This window comes from Setaria italica, chromosome I (assembly GCF_000263155.2).
Source record: "Setaria italica strain Yugu1 chromosome I, Setaria_italica_v2.0, whole genome shotgun sequence".
Taxonomy (NCBI): Eukaryota; Viridiplantae; Streptophyta; class Magnoliopsida; order Poales; family Poaceae; genus Setaria; species Setaria italica.
In genome coordinates, this window is record NC_028450.1 from 8,331,333 (window position 1) to 8,347,231 (window position 15,899).

The window sequence follows — 15,899 nt, forward strand, 5'->3', positions numbered from 1 at the left end:
CATACTGTACACCTGTGAACGCCAGATCAAAATTTTACAATCTTGGTGAAGAAGCAAATCCAGAAAAATGATGGCTTAAATTGGCACCCTTTCCGGCCAAGGATCAAAACAATGTGTCGTTACAGTTGAAATTTGTTCTACACAATATATAATAAGCAGCAGGTTCATATCAACTACTAGTTCAAAACTTCAAATAATAGACTAATTCCTCCAGCAAACAGGTCAAAGAACGAAAAATAAAAAAAGCAGTTAATAGCAGAAGAAATAGCTCACTTACATGGGCATCAAACTAATGGTGTCTGTATTCATAATCCAATATCCCTTTGAAAAGCAGCCCTACCAGGTACTCTGAGTTAATGAGCAACAGCTTGAAAAATAACAAGAGCCAACGAAATGAAAATCCAGGATAGGACATATCATGACAGTCTCAACAACAAATTGGTAACATATTTGGTCACCCAGTTACCTTAAGGCTCCGTTTGATCCTTGGAATTGAATTCCATTCTAATAATCATAATTTAGGCACAATTTAATTAAGCTAATATAGTTGTATGTGGAATATATTTGTATATGATTGTTGTCCATATGAGAGAGATACTTATGTGCTGCACTTCTACTATAGAGAAGCGACTTGAAGAGCGTACTATAAGTTGCACATTAGAAATATAGCATGAGGATCTATAGAATCAATTTCCATCTCCCAGCCCTATGAATTTAAGATAGACTTATTTCAATTGTGGAATGCCACATTCCAAGACAAATAGGCTACTCCATATTAAGTAGATTACAATCCTTCAAAATGAAAGGATCCAAACGAGACCTAAGTGTAAGATTAGCAATTAATAAGTGTCGGATTTAGTGACTGGCAGTCCACCAAGGGGTTACCCAGGTGGTAGATTTGTAGGTAGGGGAGATCGTAAGACCAAGAACTCGAATGGTAACATAGGGATGCAAGATTTAGACAGGTTTGGACTTCCGGAGAGTAATACCCTACGTCTTGTGTTTTGATGGATTGTATTGCTAATCGCAGGTGCGAAGAGTTAACATGAGGTGGGATGAGTTACCCTCGGGGGCGCTCCTGACCGCCTTATATAGGCTAACGACCTAGAGTTACAATTGGATAGAATTTTGATCCTAGTTGGTTGTTACATGGAAAGCAATCTGAGTCGATTTACAACAAGTATCCCGTTATATCCAGGTTGAATTGATTCGCCTGGCCTCTTAGCTTGTGCTCCACGCGTCTTCAAAGCAGCTTGTGCTCTACGCATCTTCATGCTTTGACCCGCACGGTATGGTCAGATGGGCCCACCTGTTAGGGCTGACAGATATCCTTTTCGGTGGGTACCTTTATCCCTCAATAACTCTGTGAAGTGAACAGTATGGGAGTCCGGGTGGGCATGAGTTAAACAAAACTATCTTTACTGAAATAATTTTTCTTTTGCAAACAAACCATACATTTCCTGAATAAATGTTATTACCGGTTTTTATTCCTTAATAAAAGTATTTAAATCTTAAACATATTCAGCAAAAGCTAAACAACAGCAATTCTCCTGGAGTAAGGTAGTCCATGTATGTCAAAGCAACATTTGAACAGAGTCTTAAGTAAATTCACCTAGAATCAGAATTCAGAACTATAACAGCCATGACATTTATAGCTTGGCGCAGGAAATGACAAATGCTTGGTGGCAATCCTGGTGGAAGGACATTCAGTCATGAGACCAAAATAATGTGAGAATAAACAATTTAAGAGCTATAAAAATACATTTCACTGCACGACAAGAAGTGTTCAGAGTAATTACAAGTAGCAGCAACTTGATAAGTTTTACAGCAATTACAACAGAGCAGCCACATAAAGATTCACATCAAGCACCTGAACTCGTATTGATGGCATCAACATAAATATCGGCGTCACACAGAGACATACAGAACTTATCAACCCATCAACCTCTTTCTTCTTTAACAGAGTGATTAATCAAGAAAGCTATAAATTGACATATCTAAAGAGTTTTACACACAGGGACAAAATTTGAAAATGAAACTCCAAGCCTAGGTGATTTATTAGCGTGATCTTCCCATTCGGTTCATTTCCATCAATTGTGTAAGAGTTACAGCACTCCATCTCTCAATTCCCTCTTGAAGTTGTGCATACAGTAGTCGCTTCACAGAGTCTATGCAAATACTAATGGTGCCAAACTCATACACCGGCATGCCATTGTAGAACTTGCCAACCCTAGGCATAAACAGCAAACCTTGCTCCATTGCATATGCCTGGATAGACTCCTTGAAGCTCAAATCCGCCATGGCTGCCCCTGGCACAGCATTGTAAGCCTGCTGTGCTGCATCAAATTGTCGCTTCTCAGTTGCTCTCAAGTAGCCCACATTTTCCCTAGCCCCAGGCTGCACCACCTCAAGTCCTTCAGCAGCTTGGTTCATCATGTCAAGACCAGCAGTTAGAAGCATCCGTATGCGCTCATTGGCAAGTAACTCTGGTGGGAAAAGGCCCTTCCAGCCCTTATACCAGTTCATTATCTCATTGAAATCAGGATTTGGTGAGCACAACCAATGGTATAGGACCTGCTGCCACTTGCTGAAGAAGTCGACTTCCAACATATGGACCATGAGGTGTACTGGGATTGCAGATGCCCACAGCATCACCCAGTTGAACTGATCAAGTTTCTGGTTTGCTGGGTTGATCTGAAACTCTTGCAGTGCCAATCTCAGTTTAGGAATGATATACCGCACAATCAGGTCTTCCCAGCTGGCCGAATCAAACACATCCTTCCACGGAGACAACACAGCGTACGCGGAAGCATCATGTGCTTGCCACACATGGAGGACAGTGCTCAACTTGTATCGAATAGAATGGCACAAGGTCTCTATCCTTTCCCTTAGCATTGGCAACCATGGGTGTACCCAGACATGGATCGGCACACTCTCCCTGCGAGGGTCCCATGAATCCACAGCAGCTGAGAGCTTTGGCATTATGACATGCTCTAGTATTGATTGAAGCAAAACAGGAGGTAGCAACTTCTTATTATCCCATAACTCAAGAAAGTTGAGCATTGGTTCCGGTTCCCTAGCCTCCCATGAATTAGTTCCTGATATCCTCACAGCTGGCAGGATGACTTCACTAACAAGCTGCACATATGGTGTCATTGATGCAGAACCATCTGAGAAGTCAAATGGTTGGTCCCCCTGCAGCAAGTCCTTCCACTTTTTCATGACATCTAACCCAAACTTCGGATCCTGAAGGGGATGCCATCCCTGGAAGATCCGGATTAGCAGTGGGTGAGCATATCTGCAAGCAATCCATGCAATGCTGCACATCTTGAACTCCTCCTCAAATTGCACCTTCAAGCCATGGAATGTCTGAAGCAATCCATCCAGAGTGAGCATGCCAGCTGTATCATCCACGCGGACCTGCTCTAGTGTCTCTGCAATTATCTCCATCACCTGCAGCTGGCGTTTCTGTGCTGCCTCCTGCTTGGCCACCTTTTCCTTCTCCCGCATCAAGCTAGCCACCTTCTCCTGCTCCCTTCGCAGCTGCCCATCCAACCTCAGAACATCAGCTTTAGCCTCATCAACAAGCAGGCGCACATTGTACTGCAGCTCCGGCATCGGCACATCATTCGCCTCCATCTCTTGTTCTTCATTGAGCCCCTTCAAGTCCGTCAGCACCCGCGCCTGCGGCCCTCGCATGTCAATCACCTTCTGGACAACCGTGGGCTGCTCCTCCTGCTCCTGCTCGGCACGCGTGGCCAGGAGCTCATTCTTCGTCATGACCGGAGCTTTCTTTGTGCTAGCCTTCTTGGACCAACGCTTCTCCTTCTTCCCTGATGTTGGCGGAGGAGCCGGGGCCGGCAAGTTCTCCTTAGCCATCATGGGCTTGGGTTCCTTGAACCCCTCAACGCTCCCCAGGCCAGCATTCTTGGGCCGCAAAGTGGTCTCCACCGGCGCGGTGATCCCCTGCTTGTTCTTGCCAAGGCCCATTCCTTTCTTGTACCCCATCATGGCCATCATCTTGGCCACCTTGGAGTTAGCCTCCAGGCTCCCGAGGGCCGCCGCCGGCTCCCCGGCATCCACCCCGGCCGCCTGGCGCCGGCGCGCCGCCTTCTCGCGCTCCCGCTCCTTCTCCTCCCGCCTTGCACGGGCGCCCTCCCTGATCCTGCCGAACATCGTCGGCAGCATCTCGGTGTCCCCCTCATCGTCCTGCTCCTCCTCCGCCTCCTCCTCCTTGGCAGCGGCGGCGGCGGCGCGCCCGAGCCCCGGCCGCTGGTCGGGCTCGGGCTGCGGCTCCTGGGTGGGCATGAACTTGCCGGTGGAGACGAACTGGACGGGCTTGGTGAGGTCGGGCTCCCCGCCGCCGTCCCTGCGTCGCTTCCGGCGGCCGCGGCGGCGGGACCCCTCGTCGTCCTCCGAGTCGTAGTCGGAGTCGCCCTCCGCGAACACCCCGTAGATGGCGTCGTCGCGGGTCTGCGGCGCCCGCTCCCGCCGGCTCCGGTAGTAGAACTCCCCGTCCCGGCCGAATCGCCCGCCCTCGAAGTCCCCCTCCATGTCGAACCGGTCCATCCCCTCCGCCTCCTCCGCCATCGCCGACCGCCTCCTCCACTCCCCTCCCCTCCGCTCCTGTAGGGATAGGTTTCGCCCCCGATTTTTTTTTCCCCTTTCAAAAATTTGGGGGCAGAGGAAGAAGAAGAATCGCCACCCTCTCACGCAATTGGGTTGGTCTGTCCGTCTGCGGCTGCGATGCGATATCAGGTTGATATGATGGAGCGATCCAATTCGAATCGGACCATCTGATGAGAACCGAAACGAATCCAAAATAAAACCCTAACCATTAAAACCAATAAACCCAAAGGGATTATCAGGGCTACACCTAGGTCGGTGCGGAGATGAGCGCCGCTGGGTGACGTGTCAAGATCAGAGCCGTCGGCTCCCCCGCCAGGCCTCCTCGGCCGCTGGATCGGCTCCGCCGGAAGCGGGCAGCTTGGTTTTACGCTTTCTCCACGGGGACACGTAGTCCGGCCGGGGTGCGCTTCCTGCGGGTCGTCCCCAACCTCTCGTCGCTTCCGGCCGGGTTGACCTGACCCCATTAACCACCCGCGCTTCCATTTTCTTGCCGCACCGCAAGAAGCGTCCTCGGGGGGCACGTCCTAGATTGGCTTGGTGTTTATGTGTATGTGCTCATCCTGTGCGGCTTTGGCTGGAACTTTGCAGGCATGCAGAGCCAGATCGTGTGCCACGGGTGCAGGAGGCTTCTACTCTACCCCAGAGGCGCTCCGAGCTTGTGCTGCGCGGTATGCCGTGTGGTCAGCACCGTGCCACCTCCAGGTTGCGAGTCTGAGCTTTGGTTTCTCTTGTTTCATAAACGAATGTCAAAGGCACATGTTTTTGTGGCACCGCACATGAACAAAAAGGCACATTGAGCTTTGGTTTCGTAACAGCAAGAGAAATACATGGGCTGGCAGGACACTGGTGATGCAAATACATGTATGTGACATCTTGGCCCGTTTTGATGAATTAATGATGCAAGCTTAACTATCTAATAAAATTTCAAGTGTATAAGCAGATTTAAAAGGATGGATATGAAACACTCATGATTGACCCCTCAAAAGGAAATGAATAGATAAACGGCATACCTTAAAGACTAAATTTATTTTCGGTTTGTACAGGAATGCTGCACTATTAAGAAGGATGTGTAATCTCTAATCTTTATGTTGAAAAATGTGCTCAAGATGACCTAACAAACCTATGAGAGACACATTTGCACTGCACATCATATGGGGATATTTAAATTGGTGCTAACTTGAGAATTCCGGAATTTTTCAAAAAATCTTCCGAAATATTCCGGAGTTGAGAGTTTTCGGAGAACTTCCAGAGGTCCGGATTTTCCCGGAAAGTTCTTCGGAAGAATCCGAAGGTTTTGGAAATTTCCGGAAGAGCTATGTGTCGTTGTCTCTTCCTATATCTCGAGGTACCTGGATTAGTGACAGATTACTTTATGCGAATGGTACATATGACCTAAGCACAGAAGACATTTGGGCGGATCTGAGCAGAATTGAGAGGAACTGATAACGCACAAATCTGTAGGTGACGCATTATACCCATTAGTTTAGACAAATTGGGAGTCAGGACAAAGACGATAGCACATGTATGAAGAGCGCGGGTAATAATGTGCCACTGACAGTTACAGCAGCGGAAAAGACCACGATGCCTGGCTGATGAGCATTTGGTTATGGTCAATGGGAGGACGAGGTGAAAGAGAAGAATAAATAACTGGAATTGACTATATACTGTTAATGAATACATGAAGAGTGGCGCGGGGGAGATGGTACCACAAGAGTGCTCAGTTGAAGCTTTGGTGATGGTTTTAGTGAATATGGATCTAGAAGAAGTAGGATTAGTGGAAGTTCTCGATTGGTTGAAGCTTCGGTGCTGGTTGTGGTTAATAGGAAGTGGTAAGGAGGAGTAGGAGGACTAATGGAATTGAAGTGCTCGATCAGTTGAAGGTACAGATGAAGTACTGTTTGGTTGGAGTCAAGTATCGCAGGAAGAAGGATCCTTTGGCTGGATAATGTACTAAGGGAGGATACAGACTGAAGGCAAAACAAAAAACATCATGGACACTCAAATTTTAGTTGATGTGGCCTGAGAAGACCTGAGCTAGTGAGCTTTATAGGAACTAATGACTTGAGTAGGATCACTTTAATAGTTGCTATGGTAACATGCTGTTAACAAGTTTATGTTAGGACAGATGACAACAAAGTTCATTCATACAGCAAATTTGACATTCCCAAGCTTAGCAAAGATAGTAATGAAAACTTGGATGACCAAAAGTTGCAACCTGAGAGTAATGTAAGTTTATGCTACTATGTTAAATATGATCATGAAAACTTTCTTCTCACACCTAAACTCAACTTACTTTCCTTTTAGCAGCTATCTGGTGGTATCAGACCGCTTATTTCTGAAGGTGAGGAGTAATGCAACAGTTGGAAATTTGCTACACTTGTACACTTCATCTACATTCTACAAGATGCACATGCTGCAATAATTTGCTAAATTGTCGAAGGGCACATAGCTCTAAGAAAATTTGTAAAGCGTACCATTATGTTGAACTAGTAATTCTGACAAAATCTTAGTCCTCTCGTCACCCATAACTTGCCTCCTCCAAGTCCATCTCTCTCGGGCCTGAGGATACTCCGAAATTGGCGCCGTACTTGAACAGACTGGAATGTAAATGTACCAAGTGCACAAAGTGAGTCAAGAGTAGCGAAGTCTGGGCAGTGGACTATATGTTGCAGTCAGTCAATCTAATATTTTGCCAACGACATATGGATAATGGATCATACGGGCCGGGGCTCTTGTTCACCGACTAAGGCAGAATGGGGGTTGGAGAGGAGAGAAGCTGCAGGCTCACCTTACAGGTTAGGATAAAAGATGCAGGACGGGGAGTTAGCTGCCACGTGCTGGACGATGGAAGTTTCGGAGCGGCGCACGGGACAGGTGCTCGACGTCGGCGACGGAGCGGCGGCTGGGAGGGGCGGCGCGGTTCTCGGCGACCGAACCGGAGGCAAAAGGCGCGCTTCCTCGAGGCCAGAGACGGAGTGGCGGCGCGTCCTCGAGCCAGGATCACCGGAATTAGAGGCGAACGGCGGGCTGCGTGGGGGAGGTTTCTGTTCTGGGGAGTGTGAAGTCCGGGTTCATCCCGAACCATGGGCTGGCACACATTTCTTGCATATTGGGCATGCTAGCCGTGAAAAGGCCCGACGGGGGCAATTTTCAGCCCGCCCGACAGAGATGAATTTGTAACACGGCCCAGCTCGCCCCGAGGGGCTAAGCCCACCCCGTGTCTAATAATACGTGGTGGGCGGATTTTGGCGGGAAACGGCCTCAGCAGCGGTCCTGGACGTCTGGGATCCGTGCGGCTGCGGACGGACGGCTGAGATGCAGCAGTATTCAATCACGAGCAAAACTAATTCAGCTGGAACGTATCATTTCAAAAGTTTTCAAGATAATATATAAGGAAGCATTTTAAAGCAAGAATGGAAACATTACAGAGAACTGAGGCAAATTCTGTCATGGTGTTTCGAATCATTAATTATCCATTCACTCAATCCTTTCATATGCTGATACAGAAACAGGTACATGTTGCTAACTGTAACTTTCATGCTGCTGATAGTCTAAGCATGCTAATTTAATTGAGCCTACTCTCACGGAACCCAAAAAATTACAAGCAAAATTAAATCATCACAAAACTTCTAGAGTGCCTTGACCCGTGGAGAAATGAATTTACTTAGAATCATTTTTGAAGGGGGCGAATGCAGTTCCTAGTTGCCCCTGGCAGAGGGAATAGGTTTCAGGGCTCAATGCGTTCTTAAATTGTTCTTTGAGATTAAGCTTCAGCACCGTTTGCAAGATCCTAGTGCAAAAGTTGCGTACTTCCTTGCGGCGCGACTTGTTCTCGGGAACATTTGAAAGAACATCTTGTATCAACTCGCACAGTTGAGCCAAATGGTTCATCAACACCTCTGATGCATCACCAACCCATGATTTCAGTATGCAGTCCACCAACTCCAACAATTGATTTCTCCGGTATTCAGCTCTCGTGCTCTTGACCTTCTCTAGGACAAAACCAAAAAGCTCCTGTCCTATCCAAGGATACCTCCGAACAACCTCCTTCACAAAACCAAGCTTCAGTCGTGATTTCTTCCTGTCGTAATCATTCAGGATTGAACGGAACTTATCAACCACACTTGCTAGTTGCTCTTCGGTACAATTCATCGAATTGATGATCTTCAGAATCCAGAACGTTGCATTCTGGGCTATGGAAGCAACTGTGCTATATCTGGACCGTGATGCCAATCTTAGAGCTTTCTGCAACAAGCTTTCAAGTTTACTAAATTCAATGTCATTGCCTTCTGGATACTCCCTTCCTTTGAATATCCTTCTCTGCAATATACCAGCAATTCGATGCCTGAACTGTTCACTGCCATCAGCACCATGTGATTTGACAAAAGCTTGCATCAAGAAAGAATACACCTCCAGCACCAAAATTCTTCCTGTAGACATGAACATAAAGGCTGTAAGAGAAACAATAATAGAACAAAAGCTGCGAGATACAGTAATTCATTGACAACTGCCAATACTGTTTTTATTATCTCTAGTCTATAATACAATATAAATTTCATGATCAACAGTCATTCAAGTAACTCTTTAACTCGAAAACAATTATTGACAAGAACGTTCTTGACTGAACTGTTTGAAAGCATAACATAGCTTAGATATTGGTGCTTTAGAAAATATCACAGAATAGCAAAAATATCATTAATAACTTATACCCTTCACCTTCTATCAACACCTAGACTGAAAAAAACAGTAGGAAGGACTGAATAATTGGAATGTACCTGGATTCCTCTGAAGATATACATCAAGTAATGTAAGCACGCGAAGCTTGAATCGCATAAGTTGAGATTGCTTAGACTCGCTACCAGGAAGATTGCGCTCCTTGAATATCCTTGCAATGTAAGGATCAATACGGAACATAGCATCATCATCCATGCCATCTGAATCATCTGAATCATCCCCATCTTTAGTCGCTTCTGCTTTATCTCCATCTTTTGCCTTATTCGCAACTGCTTTTGGATCATCTTGATCAGCATCACCTTCATCAGTTGAATCATCTTCCGTATCCTCATCCAAATCATCTGCATCATCAATTTCACCAACCTCTGCATCTTCCATTACGGTTTCATCATCATCTTCAATATCAACACGACCATCATCTTCATCATCGCTATCAGTTTGACCACGACCTTTCAAATCGATCTTCACAACTCTCAACATATCAAGGAGACCAGTTTCTGTAATATCATCACAGAACACGCGGAAAACCTGCAGTTTCAAGAAAATAAATGACTAGCACATTAGGGGCATGTTTTGATGATGACCCTAGCTGGCCAAGCTAAAATTTGGCCATAGCCAACTCAGTCTTGACCAAAATTTGGTTACATTGGACATGTTTGGATGGTGGCCAAGCCAAAATTCTAAAACATTGCCAAAAATACACTGAATATGACGTGTAAGGTCCATGTCATTATTTTTTCTTCATTGAAACGTAGGCATGTGGGATCTTGTTTTGTAGATAAAACCACAAGTACAATGGTGAAGACAAATTCATATAGCATTTGAAGGTTGATTATCTAATATTTCCAAGTACATGCAAGCAATGGCTAGCTGACACCTCACCCGTGGGAGGTTTTGGCAGCTCGGCCAAATCAGGGTCGATGAATTTTTTCGAGTCCAACCAAAATTTGGCCTACAACCAAACGGCGACAAAATTTTGAGAGCACGCCAAAATTTGGCTAGGCTAACCCTGGCCGAGAACCAAACATACCCTAGTAAACCACTGCTTTTACTATATTTTCATTTTTACACAAGATAGGTGAAACAATAGAAGATAAGGCATTGGATGTGCCTCATTTATTCCAAGTATTGTTAACATTGATTCCTAAAATATGCAGAGTTTCATATAACTTCATGTAGTATACTTGCCTGTTCAATGGTAAAACACACCGGTCCAGATGCATGAGGCAAAATAGAGAGGAAAGTCTGGACAAGAACATCCATAAACTCTAGTGACACTTCCTCATTGGAATCCTCCGGCCCATCCTTACCAGATTGCTCTGACCCATCCTCATCAGATTCCTGTGAACCTTGTTCACCAGATTCCTGTCCACTGGAGTTGTCACCCTGAGCAATGGCAGGAAAGGATTTCTTGCAACATATAGTCACATCAACAGCGGCCTCCCAATACTCATCGGGATGGAGAAGAACTTGTAGCAGCAGCTGAATAAGGAGATAACGCATCACATGCATCTTAGTAGAGTCCAATCCGGGGCCTGCTTTCCTTTCCTATTCACACAGAAGAAACCATAGAAATTAGATGGAAACTGGAGAGGAAATAATGGTAAAAGCATGAGGAATAGTTGCAGTGAAACATGAGTTTCCATTCAATTTAACAGTATCTAAATAAACAACACAAAAAACATAACAAGAGAAACACAGCTTCCAAATAAGAAAACAGTCCAAAGCTATACTAAAGAATCCATTTAATTTACACACTTTCTACTTGTTAATATAATGATGGGCAGCTCTCCAGCCAGTTGGGGAAAAAAGGAATCCATTCAGTTTCTAATCTAAGTTGGTGAAGCTGCATTTGGTTCTTGCAATCTTACTGCAATGGAAAAGGTCATTTCATGTTTAGCGATTAAATTGTTTCAGAAAGTAACATGCATTTCAACTGTGATGATACATATGGTGTACCACAACAATTCAAATATGCAGGAGCTTCAATGCAAATGTTTTTTGTTTTAGTTTCAGTACATGCTCCAGTTTGCACAGCAGACAAGGTCCTAATATGCACATATTTAGATTTTTTTTTCCATCAACACACTAGTAAATATCTGGCTCAGAAAAGATACAATCATGGATAGCACAGTGCAAATCATAGATTCTACAGTTAATCACTCATTCAAGACCAGATAGCAGATAGACAGTTTCGATATGGACAAGTGTATACATAAGCAGGACATACTTGTACGCTAAATACTTATTTAGCAAGGTGAAAAACATAAAACAAGAATACTAATGAGCTGGGCAGAATGACAAAAAATTTACAAACCTCATGGAAAAGCATTGACTCTATAGCCAGCAATTTCTTGAATGCATTATCATCATTGCCACTCAAGGTCCTGAAGAGGGAAACTGAGGGGATGTTGCATACGGTGTTAATAAAATGCATGAAGTAGTAGCCTAAGTCGTTGGACTTGACCTCACTAGCAACATGTAAAGCTTCATCCTTTTGTGCATCTTCCAGCAAGAATTGAAGTTGCTCTATGCATTCATTACGTAGTGATGTGGATATAGGATTCTTCGGCCATTTGAACTTCTCTTGCAACTCAAATGATGTAACTTCAGTTCCTAAAGATGCTGAGAAAAGACCTTGGACTGCGAGGAATTTCAATACTTCAGTCTGCACTTGAAATTTTTCTTCAATGCACTTGACCATTTCAGAATCTGAATTTCCTTTAGATGTAAGCTTCAGATTTTTTAGAACACATGAAATTGTATTCACCACCCAACTCTTAAGAAGATCAACATTCCCTTGCCCAAGAGGGCCCTGCTCTTCAGTTGGGCCAATTTCTGAAGCCTCATCAGTTGTCTGACTTTGATCAGATGGTTCATCTGTGACAGACTCTTCATCCACGAATAGCGCCATCAAATTTTGCACAAGACACAAACAATCTTCAACACTTTGGAATTTGCCAATCAACTCCTTAACAATTTTTGTTTTCGTCATGGAGTCAAATCTTCCACCACTATACTTCTGCAAATTAATAATGACAGCAGCACGCCGATCATTGTCATCGCTTACTACACCCACTAACTCTTTCAGAAAATGTTTGCCAGCATTGTACAACCAAGACGATTCATTTGATAAAATATCCATCAAACCAAGAACAACTTTGCTGGACAGAACTACTTGAATAGCAGGAGGAGACAATTTTGGGAGGAGGTTCAGAAGTATATTGAATGCTAAATGCTTCCTGTCATGAGATGAGAGCAGCAAAGATCCTTCAATTACAACCTCACAGAAATTTTGCAGATTCTTTTTGGTATCCTCAGAGGAACTGGCTTTCTTATTCTTTTTGTGCTTCTTGCTAGAAGTGGTGTTAATATCATGCTGAGATGCCTCTCGAACAAGCATCTCCATGATGACAAGCCACAAACTATGAATACGAGGAAGACAAAAGGCAGATTCCTGCACGAGTTAAATCAAAACCATAGAATCAGCAAACCAAATGACACTTCACATAAGACACTTTAACAAATATAAGAAACACAGGCTACAAAGTACACCTCGATGAGTTTGGATAGTAGCAAAATGTGCGACTTTTTGTGAAATTCCTCAAGATCATTTATACTCTTACTAAAAGGAATACCTTGAAACATGCAGCAATGGATTTAAGATGTTGTTCTGCAAAAAAGTTCTCAGGGCTGAATGGATATGGGAGAAGCTTCCCAAATATCTCCTTCTGGACACTAGTTCTCTCCTGCAATTTCAAAGCTAGAAAGAGTGCATCTGGATCTCCAATATTAGCAGCTCTGTGGAACCAATCTTGAACACCAGGAGCTTCAAGAACCTCAGATAATATAGCTTCATCAGGCAGCTGCAACACAAAGAAAGGTTAGCAAACATTCAAATGAATCAAGTGGGAAAATCCTTCCAAGAACAAGTGTACCACTGACAAATGTACAATGATATCTAGTTCCGCAAACCCCTCTTTTCCATGATGAAATATTAAAGTTGCAACTTCTACAAAATGAATAAAATGCAAACATCACTATTGCCTTAGCCACAGGTTACATAGGGCTTTATGCTGATCTAGGAGGCAAAACAGACAGTCACAAGCACATCACAACCTAAAAGCCAAAACAAAGACAACGTGTGATAAGAATACAGCAAAGATGCTAATAACAGAAATGCAATGTAAAGCAAGGTGCAGCAGTAGAACATCTATTAGAGCCAGATTTTAAACACAATAAATTGTTCAGGTGAATATTAGGAACAAAAGACTTTCTACAGTAGTGTCACATGAAAACAGTATTAGTAGATTTTTCAATTAAAAAACTTTCAAATGATTGCATTTTCAACAGTAAACACTTAGAGAATGTGATGGTCAAGGATATATGTATTTGAGACTGGGTTGATGTCAACAAGTACAAAAGAACAGAGGTAGTATGATGGTAGCACTTTATTCCTCTGCATTGCTTCTGCACATGAGCCCTTTTACTCCACATACTCTTCAACTTTATTTTCCTAATCGTTCTTGTTTTTGCTTTGTGAAGTATATGAATGCCTCTGACTGTAATACTAGGAAATAAAATGCCATTTTAAGTGCAAAATTAGCACTCTTATTAGATGGATAAGGGTAAATCCACATAGCAACCTTATTATTCAGCCATTTACAGGGCCATGTGGAAAATACCATGTTAAGTAATCTGCATGCATACATAAAGTTCACCAAAATGATTTGCTTCAAGTTTACAATTATGTTGTTAACTAGTAAAAAGTGATATTTACAAGCATAAATATATAAAAAAATGTTTGTTTGTATCACAGAAAACAATCGTTGAACATATTTCATTCTTCAAACAACCCTCGACATTTTCTTGCTCACTAACAAAGCACGATTCAGTAACCACTGTAAATCAATCAGAACAGTTCAATTCAAGAATTTGTTGTGCGATTGAGCCTGACAGTGATCTAATGAAGACTTGTTGCGCAAACATAGCATCAAGGAACATAAACTAGAGGTTGTACCTAGACTATTTACACGTATATAATTTAAATTTACAGTAACAACAAGAGTAAACTTCCAATGTTATAGGACAAATTAGCACGGACTATCAGATTCTACTAAACTTGTGTAAACCTACATTGTATGCACATGTTACGCATATCGTAGAGAAAAGCAGCTTTGGTGTGTGCTTGAGAGATGTACCTTCCTGACTAAATCCAGAATCACTGCAACTGCAGGCTCTGTTAAATATCGTTTCTTGGTACTGAGTTCAACAACCTCATTCACAAAATCCTTGACAATAGGCGAGCTTTTGTCACGTGTCCACTGTCGCGAAACCCGACCAGACCTCACAATTGCTCCAAATCCAAACAGGCGCCCCAAAACGTTGTCCTTAGCTTCCTAAAACAGAAAAAAGTGTGTTGCCATCAAAATAGGAAAGAAGAGATGTGCAGGTAGCCATAACGATAGTAGATTTTCAAGTTACCGGTCCCTTCATCGAGGAAGAATATTCCAATAAATTAGGGATCAACTTCATAACTGCTTCAACCCTGATTGCACGAATTGATTCGAGCACAACAGCAAGACCCAATGCAAACCCTTGCCTTGCATACTGCAAAGATGCTTCCAAAGTTAATGAAGTAACCAAAGATCAACATAGCAGACAATTACATCATCAAACTGAAACTAAGCTCATCCAGAAGCAAAGCATTTCTACCTCTCTAGAAGAAGAGATACCGCGAATAAGACGCCGGATGGCGTACCGCACTGAAGGCGCGCAGTTATCCAGTCCATCGTCCTTCTCGGCCTCCATCTGCGAGGACGCGTCCCCATCGGCAGCTTCCCTCTCCCCCTTCCTCGCACCCTTCTCGTACGCCTTCTGCACTTCCCGAAGCTCGGACACCAGTGCCTCGGCCGCAGCCTCTCTCACCGATGCCTCCGGCGATGCCAGGTCCCTGAACACGTTCATGTGCAGCCCCGGTCCCGTCGCCGCCGGAGCGGGCGTTGGATTCGCCGGCGCCGCGGCCTCCGTGGCTGGTGGCTGCAGCTTGGCGGCGTCGGATTCGGCCGATTGGCGGTGGCGCTCCTTGTCGAGCTCCTTCCTCTCCTTCTTCCGCTCCATGGCCAGCTTCTTCTTCTTCGCTGGCGCCTCCGCGGCGGCGGCATCATCACGGGAGGCGTCCGAGGCTGGCACAGCCTCGGGCACCGCGAGGTCGGTCTGGGCCCTCTTTTTACCGGCCATCGGAGCTCGCTCGCCGCGATTCTTAGCACGGCGTCGAGGCGGCGGAGGGGGCGGAGCCGCGGAGGAGAGCGGCTGGGGTTTATGCCGAGACGAGACGGCGGGGGGCTTGGAGGCGCTTGCCTAGGGTTAGGGTTTTTCTTTCTCCTCTTTTTTTTTGTCCACTTAATTTTTTTTTTATCTGCGCAGACGTTGAAGCCGTTAGAATTTGCAAATGGACCAAGCCCATTCTCGAGGCCAGCCCATGATCAAGCCCAGCAAGAATCTCGGCCGCATGACAGACACGTGGGCCCTGTCCC

The 15,899-nt window shown here is 44.6% G+C and overlaps 2 protein-coding genes and 1 long non-coding RNA gene across 3 annotated transcripts; all 3 read right to left on the reverse strand.

The window, feature by feature from the left end:
• Positions 1-1,742: 1,742 nt before the first annotated feature.
• On the reverse strand, positions 1,743-4,780 carry LOC101765298 (septin and tuftelin-interacting protein 1 homolog 1-like). Its single transcript, XM_004951903.3, has one exon. It carries the CDS (start codon positions 4,588-4,590, stop codon positions 2,059-2,061), a length of 2,532 nt encoding a protein of 843 aa, XP_004951960.1. The 5' UTR covers positions 4,591-4,780; the 3' UTR covers positions 1,743-2,058.
• Positions 4,781-6,944: 2,164 nt separating this feature from the next.
• On the reverse strand, positions 6,945-7,645 carry LOC111256238. The gene is made up of 2 exons (XR_002676252.1): positions 7,418-7,645; positions 6,945-7,226 (listed from the first exon to the last, which is right to left on the reverse strand). It is a non-coding gene; the product is annotated as an uncharacterized LOC111256238 (long non-coding RNA).
• A 417-nt stretch (positions 7,646-8,062) lies between these two features.
• On the reverse strand, positions 8,063-15,758 carry LOC101765707 (myb-binding protein 1A-like protein). The gene is made up of 8 exons (XM_004951904.2): positions 15,079-15,758; positions 14,848-14,973; positions 14,565-14,762; positions 13,002-13,229; positions 11,681-12,820; positions 10,552-10,911; positions 9,405-9,891; positions 8,063-9,059 (listed from the first exon to the last, which is right to left on the reverse strand). Exons 1-8 carry the CDS (start codon positions 15,601-15,603, stop codon positions 8,290-8,292), a joined length of 3,834 nt encoding a protein of 1,277 aa, XP_004951961.1. The 5' UTR covers positions 15,604-15,758; the 3' UTR covers positions 8,063-8,289.
• Between the last annotated feature and the right edge of the window lie 141 nt (positions 15,759-15,899).

Coding starts and splice junctions, on each gene's coding strand:
- LOC101765298 (XM_004951903.3), bottom strand. CDS start 4,590: ATGGCGGAGGAGGCGGAGGGGATGGACCGGTTCGACATGGAGGGGGAC.
- LOC101765707 (XM_004951904.2), bottom strand. CDS start 15,603: ATGGCCGGTAAAAAGAGGGCCCAGACCGACCTCGCGGTGCCCGAGGCT. Junction 9,892..10,551: donor TGTGTTTTACCATTGAACAG/GCAAGTATACTA, acceptor TTGAAACTGCAG/GTTTTCCGCGTGTTCTGTGA. Junction 9,060..9,404: donor ATATCTTCAGAGGAATCCAG/GTACATTCCAAT, acceptor TCATGTCTACAG/GAAGAATTTTGGTGCTGGAG.